Below are 23821 nucleotides of genomic sequence, written 5' to 3'. Positions count from 1 at the left end.
GTAGACGATTGGTTACCTAAAGAGGTCGGACAGAGGAAAACCCTCCTGGGAGACTGCCATCCTCCTCTCCTGTCCTCCACGTCCTCTCCTTCCTCCATGGGAGTCAGCTGCTTGCAGGTGTCGTCTCGGTACACCAGCCTGAGGGGGGAGTGCCGTTTAGGGGGGAAAAAGAGAGAGAGAGTACGGGACACACACACACACAAAAAGGAGACAAAGCGCGAGTCCTACATGTCAGAGGAGAGCGAGTGCTCGTCCTCGTTGAAGTCCCTATCGTCGGCGTAGCTCTCGTCGTACGTCTCCTCCGTCGATCCCTCGCCTCTCCGGATGATTGGCAGGCGGCTGTCGCTGGAGTCGGAGCTGCGAGGAACAAAAACATTCCGATGAACGCAAGCGAGGCGGGCGAGGGCGAGCGGGAATGAGAGGGTAGAAGCGAAGCAGCGAGGGTTAGCCTGGAAGCTAAGAGTCGCTAAGTCAGTGGTGTCCAAAGTCTGGCGAAGGGTCCATTTGAGGCCCGCGGCTCATTTTTTTTTTGGCACGCAGAATATTTAATAAAATGCATCATGCAATAACGCATTCTGAATGATAATTAAGGCCACATAAACATAAAAATAAACTTTTAAAAAAAAATATTAATTACTTCCCTTGGTGTAAAAATTTTGGACACCCCTGCGCTAAGTAGTATAAATAATAATATTTAGAGGGCGCCAAAGCAAACTCTGGGTAAAATGTGTGTTATTGAACCTGTTCAAACCCAGATATAATATAATAAATAATAATAATAAAAGAGCATTAAAAAGCCTTGGATAGGACTCCTTATGGACTCCTATCTGTGGCTTTGCTAGCAGCAGCTCGGCAACAGCGTGTGCATAGCAACAGGCGCGGCTATGGCACTCTCTCATCGCGTCGCACGATGAGACCCAGCAAACACACTTTGCACGTGACCTCTAGCAAACATACCGAATGAGGTTGTCAAAAAAATGGCTCCTGCTCGCCACCGCAGACAAGATAGGACAAAGAAGAAAAGAGTGACTTGACAAGCAAGAAACAAGCGTTAGCGGATTCGAGGCTTGCCAGACGAACCTCTTCGGAGGGAAGCACCAAGCCGATCGGGGGAGCAAGATGGGCGTGAGCGGCGGCCCCGCGTGGCCGTCCACGGTGCTGACGGACGGGCTCGGGAAGCGGCCGGCGACGCCCTGCGCGACTCCGCCCGTCACGCCCGTGTTGTTGGCGTTGTTGATGTTGGCGTTGGAGCCCGACGAGGAGTACGAGGACGGTGTGAAGGTGGTGGAGTCCATGAGCTTCTCGTGGGACGGGCTCTCGCCTTCGCAGGGCGAGCCCTTCTGGCTGATGTGCAGCGGGCGCTGGGTGGTGAATGACTGTGGGAAGGAGGCGCGCCCGTCACTCTGGTTGTAGTAGTTGACGTGGTTGCCGAACAAGCCGCCTGAACGCTGTAAATGCATAGATGGATGGCATTAACACTTACAATATATATACACTATATACTTACTGTAAATGCATAAATGGATGGCATTAACAACACTTTATTATACATGTATATATAAAATATATATATAAAAATATAATATAATATAATATAATATAATATAATATAATATAATATAATATAATATAATATAATATAATATAATATAATATAATATAATATAATATAATATAATATAATATAATATAATATATTTATGTTCATGGACACCAGGCGCTATTATAATATAATATAGGAATATATAATATAATACAATACAATATAATATAAGTAAATAATAATAATAATAATAATAACAAAAAAGACAAAATAATAATATAATAATAATACATGTAAAGTACAATATATAAAAAATACAAAATAGTTAGTAAATAAGTAAATAATAATAATAAAAGACAAAATAATAATATAATAATAATAATAATAAAAATAAATAATAATTCATTATTTCATTCATTTTCTACCGCGTATCCTCACGAGGGTCGCTGGAGCCTATCCCAGCTGTAAAATAATCATAATAACCTAAAATAATAATTTAAAAAATTCATAATATATATAATAATAAAATAATAATAAATCATAAAATGCATATATATATATAATATACATAACATACATATATAATATACATAATTATTATTATTATACTATATTATAATATATATATATATATATATACTATATACTGTGAATGCTGTCATTATAGCCTGGGTGTGAATTTAGCTATAGCGTCATTGAATGTAACAATTTTATCTGAATAATGATGTGGCATGCATGAGAAAATGTAAAGGAAAATGTAGATCTCTTTGACCACATGGGCATTTACGAACAAGTATGTTGCGTAACACAGCAACAACTGGCTATAATCCTGCCCCCAAAAAACTAAATCACTAAAGTCACATTCATTCGGGATGGAAATGCAAAGCAATTTATATTGTTTAAGGATTAAAAGTAATCCCAAAACAAAAATATATTTTTATATAATAAATATAAATAAATATAATATATATATATATAAATTATTAATAAATGTATGTATTTATTTATAAATTAAATAAATAAATAAATATATAAAAATAAATATAATATTTTTTTTCCTTGTTATTTTTTATTTTCCTCGCCCCAAACACAGACGCAACAGAATGATGTCATGGCGTTGCTGTAAGCTGCAAGCTAAGCTAAGTATTGTTTGTACGCCATCGAAATGATGCTTTCAGGCAGCACATGCAAGGAGGGCATTGATGTGCATCCACATGGAAAGCTTCAAGCTGGAGGGGGGCGGAGCATCTCTCTCTCTCTCTCTCTCTCTCTCTTTGGCTGAGTGTGTTGTGCGTGTGTGTGTGCGTGTGTCCGACCTTTACCCTGAAGATATCGTCCTCGGAAGCAGCCGACACAGGCTCCTTGAGGCCTTTGTCTACCTCCTCTTCCACGGTCAGGTCACCAGAGATGGCTCTCCTGATCTCTGGGCCGATGTCGTGCAAAGTCCGCAGGCCCGCCTACGTGCACAAAAACAACACAAAAAACACAGGTTTGTGTTGCAAAATTGTAGTTTCATCATCAGTTTCCGTGGTTACTGCATACCTGCAGTGAGAGGGCGGTTTTAGGCGGCACCTTGGCCACCAGTCCTTGTTCTTTCCTCTTCTTAAACTTGCGGAAATACTCCTGAATGAGGAAGGTAGCGTAGAACTTTCCAACGGTAACCTCGTCATCTAAAAAAAAAAGACGTAACCAGTTTATGCTCTGCGTGTGGCGAACATGTCAGAGAACGTGTAGAACACACACCGCCAGCAGGGGGCACTACTTGATCCAGGAGCTTCATGCTGGTTCTTTTCCAGATCTTCTTCACGATAGCCCTCAATTCCTCATTGGCCTGCTCCAGATTACCTGGAAACACCCACATGCTGTCACGTGACATCGTTGGGATTCAATCTGATGAAGATCATCTTGAACGCTACCTTCAGTCTTGATCCTCAGCGCGGTTCGGACCAGTGCAAACAACGTGGCGTTGAACATGACGGTGCCATCGCTGTTCAGAGGCATGTTCATGGACACCAGGCGCTACAACACACACACACACACACAAATCAAGTCATCATGGGTCCAGGTCTGGTGGAGATATACGGTATTTTTGCCACTCCCATCACCCTCAGCTTCCTTCCAAGCAAGGAACTTGATCATCTTGGAAGTGTGTGTTACGCAATTTATGCTCCACAATGTCACAGCACATGTGGGAATTCATCTTCCTCCTTATTAATGAATGCAGATCTCCAGTGTCCTTTTTTTCAATTATTGGTGCATATGTGATGTATTAAAGGTTAAGAATGGCTGACGACAATTATACAAGCGTAATCTTTAACGTGACGCTTAAAGATCACGGCAGCTCCTCCACAGTGCCGGCAGCACTCGTGCTTGCTACTCACATGTGTGGCTGTGTTTTGACTCATTTTCAGTGGATAGTAAATATAAAGTACAATATAAAAAAAAATAATAAAGTAATAATAATAAAAATAGTAAGTAAATAATAAAACAAAATAATAATAATATAATAATAAATAAAATAATAATATTCAATCATTTTCTACCGCTTATCCTCACAAGGGTCGCTGGAGCCTATCCCAGCTGTAAAATAATAATAATATAAAATCAAATCAAAATAATAATAAATATAATAATAAAAATAAATAAATAAATAAATAAATATATATAATGATTTATTTTTATTATATATATATATACATAACATACATATATATACACATAATATATACACAATATATAAAAACATATATATATATACATACATTTTATGATTAATGATTTTTTTTATTAAATTTTATATTTTTTATATTTAAGTTTAAAACTATTATATTATATTTTATTTTTAAAATATATATTTTATTTTAAAATATTTTATATTATATATATTTTATAATATATTTTATTTTTATATTTTTATATTTTATATACATACATATGTATATATGTGTATATATACATACATACATATACATATACATACATATATATATACACATACATATAATAAATAATAATACATTTTATTTGTATAGCGCTTTTCAGAGTATTCAAAGACACTTTACAGTAGAGAAAAAAAAGCAATAAAAATAAAGTTGGGTAAAAACAGAATAAACAATGCATTAAAATACAATATCCATACATTCATCATTCATTCAGAGCTAAACAAGGCTAAAAGCGAGGCGGGACACATCAGTCAGATATTAAAAAGTGAAGGTGGGAAGGTATATATATATACACATATACATATACATACACATACATACAAGTTGTACACTGACTACTCTAAAGTACATTCATTTCTATAGCAAGATTGAGCTGGTGTACTCATTGAAGTGAAATACTGCATCCGGCCTTAAAGACGAGTGCACTAACCTTGCATGCCACCCTGTGAGGACACAGCTTTCCAAAGCCGAGTGGGGGCTGGATTCTTCTCAGCAGGGTGACCACATCCAGGTGCTTTATCCTTCCCCTGGAAACGATAACAATTAGCCCTGAGTTCCTCTGACTTCCTGACTCTTCCACTTGTAAGGTGGAAGGTGGAAGGTGTTGTTGTTGTTGCGTCAACTCACTTGGCTTCCGGGTCGTACTCGGCCCAGATCCTCTTGAACTCGTCAAGGTGATGCGGCCCCAGGATGGACCAATCACGGGTCAGGTAGTCAAAGTTGTCCATGATGACAGCCACGAATAGATTAATGATCTACGGAAAGATGCTAATGTTTGTCTCAGTTGTATTTTGGTTGGAGTTTTACAGGGGGGGGTTATATTGGGGGGGCAGTGACTGACCAGGAAGGCACACAACATGTAGAAGCTGACAAAATAGATGATGGCAAACTGGCTGCCGCAGTCCTCGTGGGTGGTGCTGTTCTCATTGGTGGAGCCCTTCTCGCACGTCTTGTTGGGCGAGCAGGCCAGCATGATCTCCTGCCAGGCCTCACCTGTCGCACACCTGAGGGAACACGGCCGCTTCTAGTCATTTTTTTTACTATCATCAACATAATATGGAGAGTTTTAGACTATATAACAAAATAAGTTATGGACTGGTGCTAATAAAATATGAATAAATTAACACCCCAGGTCTCATCAATCAATTATCAACCTGTCAGTCAACTATCTTCTTGCACCTATTCAATCTTTCAATGAAGCCACAAAAATGCCGATTTTATCTGAATTATGATGTGGCGTGCATGAGAAAATGTAAAAAGGAAAATGTAGCTTTCTTTGACCACATGGGCAGGCAATAATCCTGCCCATGAAATTATGACAAGAGTAGTATAATAAAGTAAAAAGTAAAAGCAAGAGTAATATAATAAAAACTTCATCACTAAAGTCACATTCATTCAGGATGGAAAAATATATTTTTATATAATAAATATAAATAAATAAATATAATATTATATATATTTATAAAATGTATTAATCAATGTATTTATTTACTAAATACAAATTTATAAATAAATTAATAAAATAAATATAAATACATTATATCTACTGTATATATATTATATATAATATATATATTACATATTTTTTTAATATATTAAATATATTTTTATATAAATAAATATAATATTATATATATTTATAAAATGTATTAATCAATGTATTTATTTATTTATTAAATAAAAATTTATAAATAAATAAATAAATTATAAATATAAATACATTATATATATTATATATATATATTTAATATATTTGTATATAAATAAATATATAAATAAATATAAATACAAATAAATATAATATTTTTTTCCTTTTTATTTTTCTTTTCCTCGCCTGTAACCCATCTAAAGTGGAGGGCAAGAGCAGGGGAGTCGATAAGGAGCTTTTAAAAACCTTCTTCACCTAAAGAGCAGCAGCACGGCCTGAGGGAACGTCTGGAAGTTGTTGTTCCTGTTGATCTGTGTGTGATCCTGCAGCGCTATCTTCCCGAACATCTGCACAGGGAAGCGAAGTGGGGTGGGAGGGGGCATCTCAGTGAATTAAAGAGTAATTCGATCCGAGTGTCCAGGAGGAGCAGAAGTCTAACCTGCATGCCGATGACGGCATAAATGAAGAAGAGCATCACGATAAGCAGAGCGACGTACGGTAGAGCCTGCGGAGATGAGACAAAAATCCATTTTTAGACATAATTTGCTTTATTTGGACAACAACAGTTTTGGAGTCATGCTCACTTGGAAGGACTTGATGAAGGTCCACAGGAGGGTGCGGATCCCCTCCCCGCGGGACAGCAGCTTCACCAGCCTCATCACGCGGAAAAGCCGGAAGAAGGTGATGGAGATGCGGGCGTTCTCTTCCGAGTTCTGCAGCCCCTTTTTTTTTTTTTTTAAATAAATATGTTTTTGTTTTGAACACACACACATGCACATGTCAATGCAAGGACATTGTGTGTTAGCTTGCGTGGTATCACATGACAACAAACGGATCCGACTATCATGGCCGTTGCAATGGTGTGGATACTACAGCAGGTATAAATTCATATTATTTTTGCTTTTATTTGCTCTCTCTCTCTCTCTCTGGCGACCGCCATGCAGCCCCATGAGCTATATTTAGACCTTTTTTTTTTTTTTTTAAAAAGGGAAATTTGGCAGTTGACAAGGTTTAGCGTCGCCTTTCTTTTGCGTCCCAGCAGTCAGTGATAAAATATTCAGCCATCTTGCTGAGTGCTATTCTAATACACGTTTATTTATTTATGCTGCTGCTGCTAAGGGACTCATAAAAACACACAAAAAAAACAAAACAAAAAAGAAAAAAGCAATATAAAGTGTCGTACACATCAGGCTGGAAAAAAAGATTAGAATTACTACTAAGCAGATCTGTTTGTCGCCATGTGATCCATCAAGATGTTGTCATCCGTTCTGTTCTTTGGGACAGACTCCGGAAAGGTTGCCATTCTCCACTGCAGTTTGAGTCATCGTCACTTTTATGGATAATCGTAGGAAACGTGGCCAGAAATTGTTTATTATTAGTATCATCACCCTACATTGAAAGAATGGAAGATTTGCATACCGTAGATCAGGGGTCTCAAACACGCGGGGTCTTACACACTAGTTTGAGGCCCCCGCCTAGATATGAAAGTTTAATGTCAGTGCGGCTCACGCAAGTTTGATATGGATGCTGTATGGTATCATGTACCCAGAAAAAATTATTATGTTTGATTAATGTTCAAGGTTAAATAACTAGTTATCCTCCCTATCCATGTGGAGGTGGTAAGTTTTTGGCTATTTAAGTTTAAAGGAAATAATTTGAAGGCTACCGTTTAGGTCGCTAGTTTGCAAGTTAGCATGTGTCTCAAGACCCTGCAGTTGCGCAATATGTTGTAAATAAAAGTATAAATGTGACTATAGTTGTGTTTTGTCATGTCGACAGGGCTCTAATAATGCTTTGTTCATTTTAATCCACATGTCCAAAAGGAGTAGGAAGAAGCAAAGCTTATTGAATCCTACCCCTCCATCTGGTACTTTTACAATCAGTAACTGTTACATTTGTTCAATTCCTGCTTTCCTAATATAATGTATTTATTTATTTATTTATTTATATTTTTTATTTTTTGTCACATACTGAAGTATGAGGTGATGTGACCATATATATTATTATATATTTTGTATATATTTACTATTTATTTATTACTTATTATACATTTATTAATTTATTGATATATGAAAAAATTGTGTTTTATTACTAGGGTCGTACCTAGCATTAAAAAATTTAATTATTTTACAGGGGCACATCACAGGGCACATATAGAAAAACAACCATTCACACTCACATGGCTAAGCTAAAACACAGGGAGCTAAAGAGCTAGTCAATGAGAGTTGCGGTTACCGCCCCCTTGTGTTGTTGCAGGGAATTGCAAGTCAGCTAAATCCAAATTATTGGCCATATTTTAAGCTTTTCTTTCCCTGGGTGACCTACAAGATTATTAAAAAAGTAATTCTGTTATTTGAATTACTTTTATTGAGAAAGTAACTAGGAAGTATAACTAATAATTATTTGTAGGCCTACAATTGTGGTACACTTCATGATGAAATAATTTGCCATCTTTTGTGTTTCCACTCGAACTTCACGTCATCTTACCAGTTTTCTCCAAATGCACTTGTGGAAAATGACAACCCTTTGGAGTTGATGCTGCATTGCAATGAAAGGTCTCAAGACATGACTACACCAGTACCAAAACAGGCCCACAGAGGACGCCATTGCACTAATGAGAGCGTGGGGCAGTAAGCTGCGGTGACATGAAGTGGAGAGCTACTGTATATACGTATATATATAGATAGATAGATAGATAGATACACACTGTAGATAGATAGATAGACATGTGGTCATGTGACAAAGCAGTGGACACCAGAGCAGGGTGGGTGGGGGGGGGCAGCGGGTGCCATAGCAACAACCGGTCAAACAAAAAGTCACTCCAGCTGAAGGTGTTGCACCACCAAATATGGAATATCAGCAACGTAAACAGAGCAGTGATGGGAGGGGGGGGTTGGAGGGGGTGTCATGCCAAGGGCAGCAGGACGTACGGATGGAGGAGGTGGTACAGCGAGGCAGGCGAGGTTACCGTCGGAGCGTACCATTGGCCTTACCACAGGGGGGTGAGAGGAGGAAGAGGAGGAGGACGAAGAGGAGGAGGAGGAGGAGGACGAGGAGGAGTCAGCTGGCTTTAAGGAGAGGCAACAAGGATCAGCAACAGAGCGGCGCCCGGCAAGTGTGTCGGTGTCTGTTATGATTTGTTATTATACGGGGGGCTGTCGCTTTAAATCAGTGGTCTCAAACATGCGGCCCGCGGGCCAAATGTGGCTCGCAGGAAGCTAATTTGAGGTCCCCGCCTTGATATGAAAGTTTAATGTTAGTGCGGCCCACGCAAGTTTGATATGGATGCTGTATGGCAGTCACATTTATACTCTTCTTATTTGCAACATATTGCGCAACTGCAGGGTCTTGAGACACATGCTAACTCGCAAACTAGAGAGCTAGCGACCTAAACGGTAGCCTTCAAGTTATTTCCTTTCAACTTAAATAGCCAAAAACTTACCACTTCCACACGGACAGGGAGGATAACTATTAACAGTTATTTAACCTTTAACATGAACATTAATCAAACGTAATAATTTTTTCTGGGTACATGATAAAATACAGCATCCATATCAAACTTGTGTGGGCTGCACTAACATTAAACTTAAACATATCAAGGCGGGGGCCTCAAACTAGTGTCCTGCGGGCCACATTTGGCCCGCGGGCCGCATGTTTGAGACCCCTGCTGTATGGTATCATGTACCCAGAAAAAAATATTGCGTTTGATTAATGTTCATGTTAAAGGTTAAATAACTGTTAATAGTTATCCTCCCTATCCGTGTGGAAGTGGTGAGTTTTTGTTTTTTTAAGTTTAAAGGAAATAACTTGAAGGCTACCGTTTAGGTCGCTAGCTCTCTAGTTTGCGAGTTAGCATGTGTCTGAAGACCCTGCAGTTGCGCAATATGTTGTAAATAAAAAGAGTATAAATGTGACTATAGTCGTGTTTTGTCGTGTCTACAGGGCTCTAATAATGCTTTGTTCATTTTAATCTGAAAAAAATAATTTATCTACCCACCAACTATATGTGGTTTCTTAATTTTTTTATTATTTGCCATTTTATTATTATTATATTTATTTATTACTGATTGATTGATTTTCTTTATTCTTGATTGGTTTATTTATTTTTCATCCTATTTTGTGTAGAAAAATAAAAAGTAAGATATTAAGAATTATTTGCCGTTTTATTATTATTATATTTATTTATTACTGATGGATTGATTTTCTTTATTCTTGATCTTATTTTGTGTAGAAAAATAAAAATTAAGATATTTGAGAACAGTGGAATGTTTTATCAGAGCTTTTCTTGTAGAAAATCGAAACCAAAGCAAAGTTTATTCATTTTTCTGTTTTTAACATTTTTTTTTTTTTTTTTTTTGGAAAACCTGATGCGGCCCAGACCCTAACTCCAGTGGCCCCCCAGGTAAATTGAGTTTGAGACCCCTGCTTTAAATCCTCAACTTATATCCGGGAGCACTAGAATGTGGGAAGAAGTGTTATTTTGGTAGCTTCCAAAAAGCTGCTAAAGATAACATCAAAAGTGCCAAATATAAATAATATATATAAATATACCGTTGTTGCTTTGTCATGCTTAAGGAGTTCAAAAAGCAGAGAGTAAAATAATAATTTCATATGCGCCAGGAGGGGGGAAATTCTAAAAAAGATATTGCTTTATCATGTTGGGACTGTGGAATATTGCCAAACGCCCGGCTGAAATAATGAATAATGCCCCCCCCCCGGTCTCTCTGCAACATTTATGTGCAGGTGCCCGTGGCGTTTCGTGTATGCTGATGGATAGACGCCTGCCTCTGAAGCTATCTGTTTATCTTCCTGCCAGTTTGAAAAGCGCAGTGCAATATAGGCTGGAGTTGCTGGATGTTCGGCCGGCCTCATTTGAGAAGTCAAAGAGGCGCCAAATATCAGCACATCTCGATGGACGGAAGCGTTTTTTAAAAAAAGGGAGCAGCGAACGACTGGATGGACCCGGTGGGGTCGATCCACGACTCTGTCCCCTGTTAAAAGAGCTCGCCCGCAGAATTGACACATCATTAGCGTCTCCTTGGAAGAAAGATGAGGAAAAGACGCACAAGACAGAGGGAAGAAGGAAATGAGGCGGATGAGGAGAAGGAATGAAGGGTCACTGATCACTACTAAGACATACTCTAAGACAGGGGTGGGCAAACTGCGGCCCAGGGGCCACATGCGGCCCACCAGGGTCTGATTCCGGCCCGGCAGTAACGGAGCATTTCAACTTTTAACATGATGTCTTATTCATCAACGGAGGGTCACTGATTGCTACTTCGACATACGCTAAGACGGGGTGGGCAAACTACGGCCCGGGGGCCACATAGTATGTCCCACCAAGCTCTACAACAGCATTTCAACTTCTTATTCATCAACGGAGGGTCACTGATGATGGCTACTTCGACATACGCTAAGACAGAGGTGGGCAAACTACGGCCCGGGGGCCACATGCGGCCCACCAAGCGTTTGAATCCGGCCCGGCAGTAACGGAGCATTTCAACTTTTAACATGATGTCTTATTCATCAATGGAGGGTCACTGATTGCTACTTCGACATACGCTAAGACAGGGGTGGGCAAACTACGGCCCGGGGGCCACATGCGGCCCACCAAGCGTTTGAATCCGGCCCGGCAGTAACAGCATTTCAACTTTTAACATGATGTCTTATTCATCAACAAGGGGTCACTGATTGCTACTTCGACATACGCTAAGACGGGGTGGGCAATCTACGGCCCGGGGGCCACATGCGGCCCACCAAGCTCTACAACAGCATTTCAACTTCTTATTCATCAAGGGAGGGTCACTGATGGCTACTTCGACATACGCTAAGACGGGGTGGGCAATCTACAGCCCGGGGGCCACATGCGGCCCACCAACCTCTACAACAGCATTTCAACTTCTTATTCATCAAGGGAGGGTCACTGATGGCTACTTCGACATACGCTAAGACAGGGGTGGGCAAACTACGGCCCGGGGGCCACATGCGGCCCACCAAGCGTTTGAATCCGGCCCGGCAGTAAAAGAGCATTTCAACTTTTAACATGATGTCTTATTCAGTAAAAAAACAAACAAGCAAAAACTTAAAATTAAATAATAAATAAAAAAAAAAACTTTAAAATAAATAAATAAATACATAATAAATAAATAAATTTCGTAGTTTGAGGGAAATGAGGACATATAGCTGATAGTATGACACGTGTACAAATAAAATTAGAATTAGAAAATTAGTGTATGGGTTGCACGGCAGTCGTGTGGTTAGCACGCAGACCTCACAGTTAGGAAACCCAGGTTCAATTCCACCCTTGGCTATCTCTGTGTGGAGTTTGCATGTTCTCCCCGTGCATGCGTGGGTTTTCTCCGGGTACTCCGGTTTCCTCCCACATTCCAAAAACATGCTAGGTTAATTAGCGACTCCAAATTGTCCATAGGTATGAATGTGAGTGTGAATGGTTGTTTGTCTATATGTGCGCTGTGATAGGCTGGCCACCAGTCCAGGGTGTACCCCGCCTCTCGCCCGAAGACAGCTGGGATAGGCTCCAGCATCCCTCACGACCCTCGTGAGGATAAGCGGTAGAACAATTTTGTCAACGCAACACGGCCCACGAGTCAAAACATTTGCCACCCCTACTCTAAGAGGTTGTGATTGACAGTTGAACGAAAGACAACAGGGACGGAACAATGATCAAAATATTTGTTTGTTTTTTTTTCCCCGCCGGCGGCAATCAGCTGCCAATAAGAGACGTTCGAAGACACCCCGGGTTTGCGGGAGCAATCAAAGGCCATTTAATATTTAGCAAATGCAGAGTGGAAACATGCATCACGCCAACGCTGCAGCAAGATGCAATTAGTCGCTAATTGTCTTCGACACCGCGTTACAACGGCATACACTGATTGCCTCAGGCCACGCAGCGGAACGCTTAAATATACTTTGAATAACACACAGTGTCGACTATAAGAGGAAAACACAGTACATTCTTGGTTAGGCACTGTAATACTACTACATTGTTCTACTAAGTAACCCATTTAGCCGCCCTATTTTGCTATGTTAAGCCGCAATGTTATGCTACTTAATACATGACTAGGTACTACAATTAAAATGAATATTACAGGTCATGATGCAGAAATATTACTAAACTATGAGTATACTTTTTGTACTACTAAAACACACACCTCACTGTTATGTACAGTAAGCTTCAAATGTGCAATAGGATTCATTCATTCAAGTGAAACTCAGGTACAATATGTGCAATACTACATTTTGTTTACTGCAATTCTACATTTTGTTACGGTATATGGTAATGGTTTAATTTCATTTGATCATGCATCAGATTACAATTGAATGCATCACATAATCAGTTCACAGTTCCACATGTCCAAAAGGAGTAGGAAGAAGCAAAGCTTATTAAATCCTACCCCTCCATCTGGTACTTTTACAATCAGTAACTGTTACAATTGTTCACTTCCTGCTTTCCTAATATAATTAAAGTTTTTTTAAATTCAATTTACATGCAAACTCCACTCAGAGATGGGCGAGGGTGTAATTGAACTATTTAATAGTCAGCAGTAGAACATTGGTTAGTTTCAGGAAAATGTCAGTTCCTCACTAGAAAAGGGAGACTGTACCAACATTCATTCCTTCATTCATTTTCTACCGCTTATCCTTACGAGGGTCGCGGAGGGTGCTGGAGCCTATCCCAGCTGTCTTCAGGCGAGAGGCGGGGTACACCCTGGACTGGTGGCCAGCCAGCCAATCACAGGGCACATATAGACAAACAACCATTCACACTCACATTCATACCTATGGACAATTTGGAGTTGCCAATTAACCTAGCATGTTTTTCTAATGTGGGAGGAAACCGGAGTACCCGGAGAAAACCCACGCATGCACGGGGAGAACATGCAAACTTCCAGGGTGTTAGACATAATATGTTCAGGCCATGGAAAAAAATTAAATCCACTTAATAGTACGGGTGTCACGGGACAGCCAACTCACGAGACGAGACGATAGACGGGATCGTGTTCAGGATTTTGGTTGATGGGCAAAATTCATTCATTCATTTTTCTACCGCTTATCCATCACGAGGGTCATGGGGGTGCTGGAGCCTATCCCAGCTGTCTTCAGGCGGGACAGCCAATCACAGGGCACATATAGACAAACAACCATTCACACTCACATTCATACCTATGGACAATTTGGAGTCGCTAATTCACCTAGCATGTTTTTGGAAGTTTTTGGGAGGAAACCGGAGTACCCGGAGAAAACCCATGCATGCACGGGGAGAACATGCAAACTCCACACATACATAGATGGCAGAGAGTAGAATTGAATGTTAGTCTCCTAGCTGTGAGGTCTATGCGCTAACCACTCGACCGCCATGCAGCCTAAATGTCATTGTATGCAATACAATGACAATAAAGGCGATTCTGATTCTGTATAGTTCAATTAACAACCAAGCTCCTAAAGTATATAATCAACCACATATAGAATATGGCTGTTTCCATCAAAAAGTGCTAATTTTACTGCGGCAGGTTACGCAACTGTATGTGACAACACCACTACATCACACAGTGTTACTCCTACTACTAGCTTACTATGTTACTGCATCAATGAAGGCAATGTTACTGCGTAAAAAACACAGTAAAACACGACACACAAATGAATGGTTTAGTCATGAGTGCGATGACAAAGATGCATATCTCCGCTCAGGTCAACCTCGCCATCGAACGCTCGAATCAAAGTGACGACATCGTTAAGCGTTATATCATAAGAAGCATTGCTAAGCTTCTGTAGGACGAGAGGAGGAGTGGGGGGGCCACATGCGCATTGGATTCCCTTTTTCCGGAGGAGCACCGGGCACCCTTGGGAAGTGGCGAGCTTATTGGTATGCCGGGCCAGCCCCGTCTGGGGTGAAACACACTTCATTCCACCATAGGGGAACATGCTGCGGTACCCTTGTGCACATCCTCGCCTTGTTACAATGGTGTTAAAGCAGCTGCATTCCCCCGCCCCCGGGGTTAGAAGGGGGGGGGTGACATTAGCCATGCTTACATTCTATCTGTGTCGTACACAGTATTATTATTAAGACGTGTTCAGGTGTAGCCTACGAGTGCGTTCACATTATGCAACATTCCTCCATTTGAGCAGCCATCGTCGTCGGATAGGATGCAGAACTTCCGACTAAACGATGTGGACTCCACGCCACAATAGCAACGCCAACAATGCCTGAAGTATACACACAATACACACTCAACATTTGACTTGTGCCGGTCCCGGAGTATTATTATGCTTTTTTTTTTCCATCGTTGACCGCCGAGAATAAATGAATGCATAAATATATTTACATACATTTCAGCGGCCTTGAACATAACCATTTGTAGATTAAATCCTTCGCTGTGTCGGCACGCTGGACTAAAAAAAAAAAAAATAACAACACAGGAAATAAAGCCATTTTATTCCGGATACGAAACTATTTTTGAAGAAAAAGCGGACCAGAATGGGGATATTGCATCTTGTCATCTGTTATGCAAAGTGATGTAGCAATGCAAACAAAGGTGTGTGTTGATAACTGATGACCAGGCCGAGCAATTTTAATAATAAAATAATAAAAAATGAAAAAAAAAAAATTTTTATAATAAAAAAAATTTTTTTTAATGGTTTCGATGGTGTACCAAAACTCCAAAAACATCATTAAAAAGTAAATTGTGCATAATAGAGTATCTTTAACCCTCCTCTTGTGTTAGGGTCAGCACCGACCTGTTTTACATTTTTACATTTAAGCTTTTTTGACTTTGTCAGGAAACTCTATTTCAACAAAATAAAAACAAATTTTTTTTTTTTTTTTTTTACTAAATTTTAAAATGGTCTGGTTGAAATTATGACCACTGTATTGTTAGGGTCGGTTTTCGGCCCGGTTATAATAATAATATGACTATAAAGCAATATTTTGATCCACAACTGAAACCATAAGTGTACAATTTAGCCAACACAATGACAACCAGCTCATTTTCTCATCATGTCAGCTTCAGGGGATTCTCATTTTGACCGCTTTTCCAGTAATACATGTGAGGTGAATTCACTCATTTGATTGGCTGATTTCACATTTACAATTTGGATCATGGAAAGAATGGCAAGAAGTACCGTAAACCAAGATCTGGACCTGTTATGGTTTTTAATTTCAGTTTATACTAAAGTTCTGTTGCTGAAAACAAGAACTTTTTCTACCTTTTCTTGACATTAATATATATGGGTCAAAATTCACCCGAACAAAATAGATGTTTCTTTAGTGATGAATACTAAAATTACAAAATAAATAAAACTAATTGATTTAAGAGATATGTTCTATATCCCTCAGTAATAACCAGGTAACAAAATAATTCAATTTATTGATATGATTCTTTTGAGGTTCATTTGACCATTTTTGGAAATTGAAATGGAGGAGTATAGTGACAAAAATGGCCACACCAAAAGTATTAAAACCAACATTTTCATGAATGAGGAAGCCTAAGAAGGTAACCAAGACATAAGAAGCAAATTTGATAGTAACTTATTGTTTTTAGTGTATTTTATAGCTGATTTAATACATGGGTCAAAACCGACCCGTTAACATAAGAGATGATACCAGAAATCTAACACAAGAGGAAGGATAAACATCTCGAGTGTTCCTAATGTGGTGGTAGAGCCAACAAAAGTGCTTTAAAAGTGTTCTAAATTACTGAAAAAAAAATGCATCATAAGGCGCCGCCTGGCTCTTTCCACTCATTCATCCAGATCAAATGCAGGCCAGGGTTTCTAATCATTTTAAAGCATGCAAGATGGGTATTGCTCGGCCTGTCATGTGTGTGTATGTGTGTGTGTGTGTGTGTGTGTGTGTGTGTGTGTGTGTAGGAATGGGAGGGATCTGGACTCACTACTTACGTTAACCTCAGTGATGGCTATGTCAACAATGCTACCCACAACTATCATGGCATCGAATGTGTTCCATGCATCGATAAAATAATGCTGGGCGAGAAATGGAGAGAACAGAAAAAAAGGCAGAAAAGAAGACATTTAAATGGAAAAAAAAGAAGACAAAAACTTCCAAGAAATTGTCATGTTGGCGTGAGTCGCGAGTTAGTGGCTAAATCCTGCCTACTGTATCTTACTTCTGCATGTCTGGGATCCAATGAATGGCCATCTCGGGCTCAAGGATGGAGGGAATAGGAGGAAAGGATGGAGGAGATGACACAAGAAAGGAAGGAAAGAAGGAGGTAGAGGCGGGCGGAGGGCGAGTACTTACGTTGATCTCACTGAGAATGACGTCTATTATGCTGCCAATTACGATGAGGAAATCAAAGACATTCCAGGGATCACTAAAGTACCCCTATACAAGGATTTGGGGAGGGGGGAGGGGGGGGAGTAAGGTGAGAGAGGAAGGTTAGAAAGGGAAACACCACACCACCTTGTCGCACGGTTAAGCGGCCATATTGGTGTGTGCATTCACACATGTGTGAACGCCGCCATTTTTTTTTACCATCTTAAATTTCACAAAAAGCTTCTAAAATATACTTTTAAAGAGCAACATTGTGACATGGACAAAAAAAATGTACATTTTGCACTGTAGGGTCTAATTAGAGCTTGAACAAGCATGAACGGTTTATCAGGAAGGGTTTTTTTATCATGGCATGCTTGTTCAGACCAAGACCACATTCCAGACTGAGACCACATCCCATCTCTCAAGTGGTCTCGGTCCACTTCATATCGGAAGCTTTGCGGTGACGGCATTCACACTTGATGAACTGAATGACAGAAAGTGTAAACACACCCTGACTTACCGTCCTCTTCTTTACCATATTGCTTGGGCAGATAAATCCAATATGGCTGCCCAAACAAGGTGGCGTGCAGGACTCTGACTTTTTGCCCAAAAATTTATGAAGTATCAAAATAAACATTAGGAGGCAAGGATCGGAGTAGAATAAGGACAAGTTCACGACACAAGGATTTTTTTTTTTTTAACCCCATGCTTATGCAATCACGGAAAAGGGGAACACGGTTAATAACGCATTGCAAGTTTTACGGTGACTAATGCTAACAATAAAAAGTCTTGTTTTGTTAAAATAACAACATGTTGTGTTGCAGCAAAAGCGGTCCTACCCTGGGCTTGAAGGCGATGAGCTTGAGGATCATCTCCACGGTGAAGAGCCCCGTGAAGAGCATGTTGAGGATGTTCATAGCGTCATTGAAGTTCTTCGTCTGGCCGTGATGCTGCAAAGGTTCAAGCACAAAAAAAAAAAAAATGAAGGCTGCAGAATGAACATCAAGATTCTTGTTTGCTCTTTGTGTGTGTTTTACCTGCATGGCCAGACAGATGGTGTTGAGAAGGATGAGGGTGAACATCAGGTACTCAAAGTAGCTGGAGTTGACCACGTACCAAACCTTGTATTGGTACGGGTTCTTGGGGATGTAGCGGCGCAGGGGGCGGGCCTTCAAGGCGTACTCCACGCACTGACGCTGTGACAAAACACACAAAAAAAACGTGAACCACGATCGACTGCCTTGTCGTTCTGACTGTGAGGCGGACATGCGAACCACAAATCCACCGTGCGACCCAAGACCGGACGAGAAGAACACTTTTATGCTAGGACTACGTTAAAAAGCCATAGCATTTCAGTATGTGGAATCAAACTATGGAATGGATTGAGTAAGGACCTCAAACAATGCACAACGATGAGCCAATTCAAGAAACAATACAAGCAGTTGATGTTTGCTAAATACAAGGATGAAGAGTCTTCAACCAGTCATGATGTGCTATATACTATATATCACAAAAAATAAAATAAATTTAAAATTAAAAAGTACAAAATGAATTAATAATTTAAATAAGAATATACAATAATGAATACATAAATACAATAAATAATATAAATTAAAATATAATTACAAGTTAATTTTTTATTAATATTAATATATAAATATATTGTATGTAATAATGATATAATAATAATAATATATATATAACATATTAACATTAATAATACATAGTATTTAAATTAAATTAAATAAAAAAAACTGAAACTATATTATGGAAAGCAGGAAGTGAACAAATGTAACAGTTACTGATTGTAAAAGTACCAGATGGAGGGGTAGGATTTAATAAGCTTTGCTTCTTCCTACTCCTTTTGGACATGTGGAACTGTGAACTGATTATGGGATGCATTCAATTGTAATCTGATGCACCATAAGAGACTTTGGTGCACGGATCACATTACCTGGTTCTTGTCCAGCTCGCAGTTCTTGTACTCCTGCTCGCCTTGCTCCTGGAACGTGACGATGACGAAACCAACGAAGATGTTCATCATGAAGAAGGCGATGATGATGATGTAGATGATGAAGAAGATGGAGATGACCACGCGGTAGTTGTAGATGGGGCCCACGTCCTCGGCGTGAGAGTCGATGGCCTTGTAGAGCAGCCTTGGAGAGAAGATGCGAGCGCGTTAGGAGACCATACGACACCACCGGTACCACGTGTGTGTGTGTGTGTGTGCACACACCCTGGCCAGCCCTCAAAGGTGGACACAGCAAAAAGAGCCATCATGCCTTGAAGAACGTCGTCAAAGTTAAAGTCGCTGTTGTTCCAGTGTCTTTGCGCCCGTTCGGGTTTGGCCACGTCGCCGTCTTTGTACATGATGTACGACCCCCTGATAGAACACACAACGCACACATTCGTGTGTGAAACGGCGCCCGTTGTCGTCGTCGGTTCACATCCTTTACCTGCATTCTGCCTGAGTCTGCTTGGAGCTGTCCGTGCAGAAGAAGAACTTGCCCTGAAGGACAACATCAACAGCATCAATGATGACCGCAAGACGCGCCAGAAGCTGTTCTGTGATGTCGCTTACCTTGAAGAGCTGCACTCCGATGCAGGCGAACATGAACTGGAGCAACGTGGTGACGATGACGATGTTGCCGATGGTCCTGATGGCCACGAATACGCACTGCACCACGTGCTGAGAGAGGCAGACAAACCACCATGATGGTACTCGCTTGTCATATCTTAAAATATTTTTATGTAGATGTTTCAGGGCTGACCTTCAGGCCTTTGGCTCTGTTGATGGCCCTCAGAGGTCGAAGCACTCGGAGAACCCTCAGGATCTTCACCACGTTAATTGCACTGGACCTGGAACGAGGATCTCAATCAGACGTGGATAAAATATTCATTTTGGGTAAAAAAAGGTAAAATGGATGGAGCAACTGTGAAGAAGTACTCAAAAGTGAGTAGACTCAATACAATGGAAATACTTTGGAGTAAAGCTTGTAAATTGGAAAACTTTTGTGCTGCATCCATTTTTTTTAATCCAAATCATTTCACGGTAAATACGCTTTTTACGGTGACCGCCAGGGGAAAAACACGCAGCGACGATCGAACACGGAAATAATCCACAAACGCCATAAAACACACGCAAGCGGAAAATGCTGCAATCACATGGGTGGGCTCAACATCGTAATGTTGCCCCCTACTGGACATCAACGTTTAGTGTAAGTGCCGTTTTATGTTAATATCACATACGTTGGGGTTAAAACTCCATTCCTATGAAAGATGCTCAAAGGCACTTCGGATCATTTAAAGGAAAACACTCTTTAATTGGTCAACACTGAACTCACCTGAAAAGGAGGACACAACACACAATACTACTACTACTACTACTACTACTACTACTACTACTATTATAGGGAAAATAACTATGTTAACATAAACATGTTAGCTTAGCATCTTATTAAAAAAAACAAGTGCGGCAAGGCATGCTGGGAAGCCAGGAGCACTCCCAAAAAACCGACATGTCACATGATGATTTTTTTCGATGTAGAGCGGCAGCAAGCGTCGTACACGCTACAGGAGAGGTGGGGTACACCCTGGACTGGTGGCCAGCCAATCACAGGGCACATATAGACAAACAACCATTCACACTCACATTCATACCTATGGACAATTTGGAGTCGCTAATTAACCTAGCATGTTTTTGGAATGTGGGAGGAAACCGGAGTACCCGGAGAAAACCCACGCATGCACGGGGAGAACATGCAAACTCCACACAGACATGGCCGAGGGTGGAATTGAACCCTAGTTTCCTAGCTGTGAGGTCTGCGCGCTAACCACTCGACGTCTACAATGTTAACCCGTTGGAAATGGCAGGATGTCATTGACCAATAGAACAGTCTGCATCACAGTGTCGTCTTCCAACGAACACAAAACTCATCACACAGCAGCTTAACACTCAAAAGGCTAGCTAGGAAATATACAATACAAGTACTGATATGAGTTTAAAATAAAATACATAATGTTTTTCATAATCCAGTCAGTGATTGAGAACTGCAGCCCGGATTTAAAACCAATGCAGAAGAAAAAAAAAGCTGCAAATGGAAGAAAACGGACGTTAGCTCCCAGGAAGCTAGCCAGGCATGAGGGATCGCGTTATTATTTTCAGTATTTCAAGATGGCTGTCCCTCAGGTCTGACACCCCGTATAGCCTGGCTAACGTCCGTTTTCTTCGGTGAACTGGCAGCGTTTCTGTCATGCAAGTGTTTTGTTTTGGGGATTTGTGTACGTTTTTGGCATTTTTTTCTTTTGTATTAGTTTTTAGTCTTGGAAACATTGATGTGATTGCAGCATTGTTTGTTTACAACATGATCCCATTGCGTGTGTTTTGTGTTTTGGTGGTCTTTTTGGTCTTGGATCATTCCCGTGTTTGAGCGCTTCAACGTTCCTGCACGTTTGCTCCCCTGTCGGACGCTGTAGGTTTTCAAAATTGTGACGGGGATCTTGTCAATTTGTGCTGCATGAGCACACAGCACACAACAAGTGACAGAGAGGACATGTAACGAAAAGACAAAAGGCACGAAACAACAAAACAAAAGGGGTTAACACACTGTATCTTTAAACACTTTTGATGGGATATCAATGACTAGAATTTACTTACAAACAAAGACACAATAATACTGATTAATACATCATAACATATCATAGAAATCCCAAGATAGCGTGCAATGACGCCCCCTTGTGGTTGTGGTAAAACAGTTAAAATCCACGCGAGAACGGCATTAAAACATTCATTCATTCATTCATTTTCTACCGCTTATCCTCACGAGGGTTGCGGGGGGTGCTGGAGCCTATCCCAGCTGTCTTCGGGCGAGAGGTGGGGGTACACCCTGGACTGGTGGCCAGCCAATCACAGGGCACATATAGACAAACAACCATTCACACTCACATTCATACCTATGGACAATTTGGAGTCGCTAATTAACCTAGTATGTTTTTGGGAATGTGGGAGGAAACCGGAGTACCCCGGAGAAAACCCACGCATGCACGGGGAGAACATGCAAACTCCACACAGAGATGGCCGAGGGTGGAATTGAACCGGGGTCTCCTAGCTGTGAGGTCTGCGTGCTAACCACTGGTTCTCTACAATGTCAACCCGTTGGAAATGGCAGGATGTCATTCACCATCACAGTGTCGTCTTCCAGCGAACGCAAAACTCATCACACAGCAGCTTAACACTCAAAAGGCTAGCTAGGAAATATACAATACAAGTACCGATATGAGTTTAAAATAAAATAAATAATGTTTTTCATAATCCATTCAATCAGAAGGTATTATTTACATTCATTCATTCATTCATTTTCTACCGCTTAGCCTCACGAGGGTCGTGGGGGTGCTGGAGCCTATCCCAGCTGTCTTCGGGCGAGAGGCGGGGTACACCCTGGACTGGTCTACGCGCTAACCACTGGATCTCTACAATGTCAACCCGTTGGAAATCGCAGGATGTCACGGTGTCGTCTTCCAGCGAATGCAAAACTCATCACACAGCAGCTTAACACTCAAAAGGCTAGCTAGGAAATATACAATACAAGTACCGATATGAGTTTAAAATAAAATAAATAATGTTTTTCATAATCCATTAAATCAGAAGGCATTATTAAGGCTTATCCTCATGAGGGTCGCAGAGGCCGGGTGCGGGATGCGGGGACCGCCGTGCTGCCCCCCATTAAAACATATTGTATTGTAAACACAAAGTTATTTCCTTGAACAGACATTAAAATGTGTGTTTTTCAACTCAAAACAACACCACACAACTAACCCGGCTACACACACCACACAGACACACACACACACACAGAAACACAACAAATACACACAAACTAGTGCAGGCTAGAAGGAAAGTGTCAGTACAGGCCAAACGGAAGCAAAGTTGTGCCCGAAAAAAAATCCTCCAAAATTCAAATGAATACCTTGACATTTTGCAATTTGAGGATGAAATGTATGAGATTAAAAAAAAACCAAAAAACGTTTGCTCAACATTTTCCTCCGTTCAGACACACACATAAGCGCGTGTCATCAAAATGCCAGTGTATCATTCTAAGGGGTTGTCGTCGGAAATAAAGCAAAGAAAGTGACGCCTGAAAGTGACAGGAAAAGGCGATTAAAGGTAGCTGACACGGCGTGGGATGACGCCGCCGACACGGTCAAAAGCGGCGTACAATCAAATCATATAAATTTAAAAACCAGACACCTTTTAGATATGCGGTTAAAGTGAAAAGCGGCAGCTGACCTGCCGGTTGTTACGCCATTTAGCAGCTGTCTCATGACAGGAAGTGCTCCCTGAGGGCCCGTTTTTGGACAGTTAGAATCAATATTTTCCTCTCCGTAATGAATGCGAT

At 40.5% G+C, this 23821-nt stretch overlaps 1 protein-coding gene across 2 annotated transcripts in view; it reads right to left on the bottom strand.

The window, feature by feature from the left end:
• cacna1c (calcium channel, voltage-dependent, L type, alpha 1C subunit) overlaps positions 1–23821 on the bottom strand; it is a 143400-nt gene that overhangs the window by 8892 nt on the left and 110687 nt on the right. The window contains exons 26-47 of one of the 2 annotated variants that reach the window (XM_078787170.1): positions 20198–20285; positions 20008–20115; positions 19883–19935; positions 19663–19809; positions 19381–19582; positions 18464–18622; positions 18266–18376; positions 17412–17495; positions 9115–9201; positions 6718–6855; positions 6573–6638; positions 6389–6480; positions 5327–5489; positions 5113–5240; positions 4916–5012; positions 3460–3562; positions 3287–3388; positions 3086–3213; positions 2860–3000; positions 1081–1448; positions 229–357; positions 17–138 (exon numbers count right to left, since the gene is read on the bottom strand). In XM_078787170.1, the coding sequence (XP_078643296.1) occupies positions 17–138; positions 229–357; positions 1081–1448; positions 2860–3000; positions 3086–3213; positions 3287–3388; positions 3460–3562; positions 4916–5012; positions 5113–5240; positions 5327–5489; positions 6389–6480; positions 6573–6638; positions 6718–6855; positions 9115–9201; positions 17412–17495; positions 18266–18376; positions 18464–18622; positions 19381–19582; positions 19663–19809; positions 19883–19935; positions 20008–20115; positions 20198–20285 (2816 nt within the window). The remainder of the gene's footprint in view (positions 1–16; positions 139–228; positions 358–1080; positions 1449–2859; positions 3001–3085; positions 3214–3286; positions 3389–3459; positions 3563–4915; positions 5013–5112; positions 5241–5326; positions 5490–6388; positions 6481–6572; positions 6639–6717; positions 6856–9114; positions 9202–17411; positions 17496–18265; positions 18377–18463; positions 18623–19380; positions 19583–19662; positions 19810–19882; positions 19936–20007; positions 20116–20197; positions 20286–23821) is intronic. The other variant, XM_078787173.1, reaches the window with a different exon arrangement.

The sequence above is a fragment of the Doryrhamphus excisus genome, linkage group LG2 (assembly GCF_037039965.1).
Source record: "Doryrhamphus excisus strain RoL-2023G ecotype Guam linkage group LG2, RoL_Dexc_Guam_v1.1, whole genome shotgun sequence".
NCBI lineage: Eukaryota > Metazoa > Chordata > Actinopteri > Syngnathiformes > Syngnathidae > Doryrhamphus > Doryrhamphus excisus.
The sequence above is the reverse complement of the archived record's forward strand: the minus strand, read 5'-3'. Positions and strand labels throughout refer to the sequence as shown.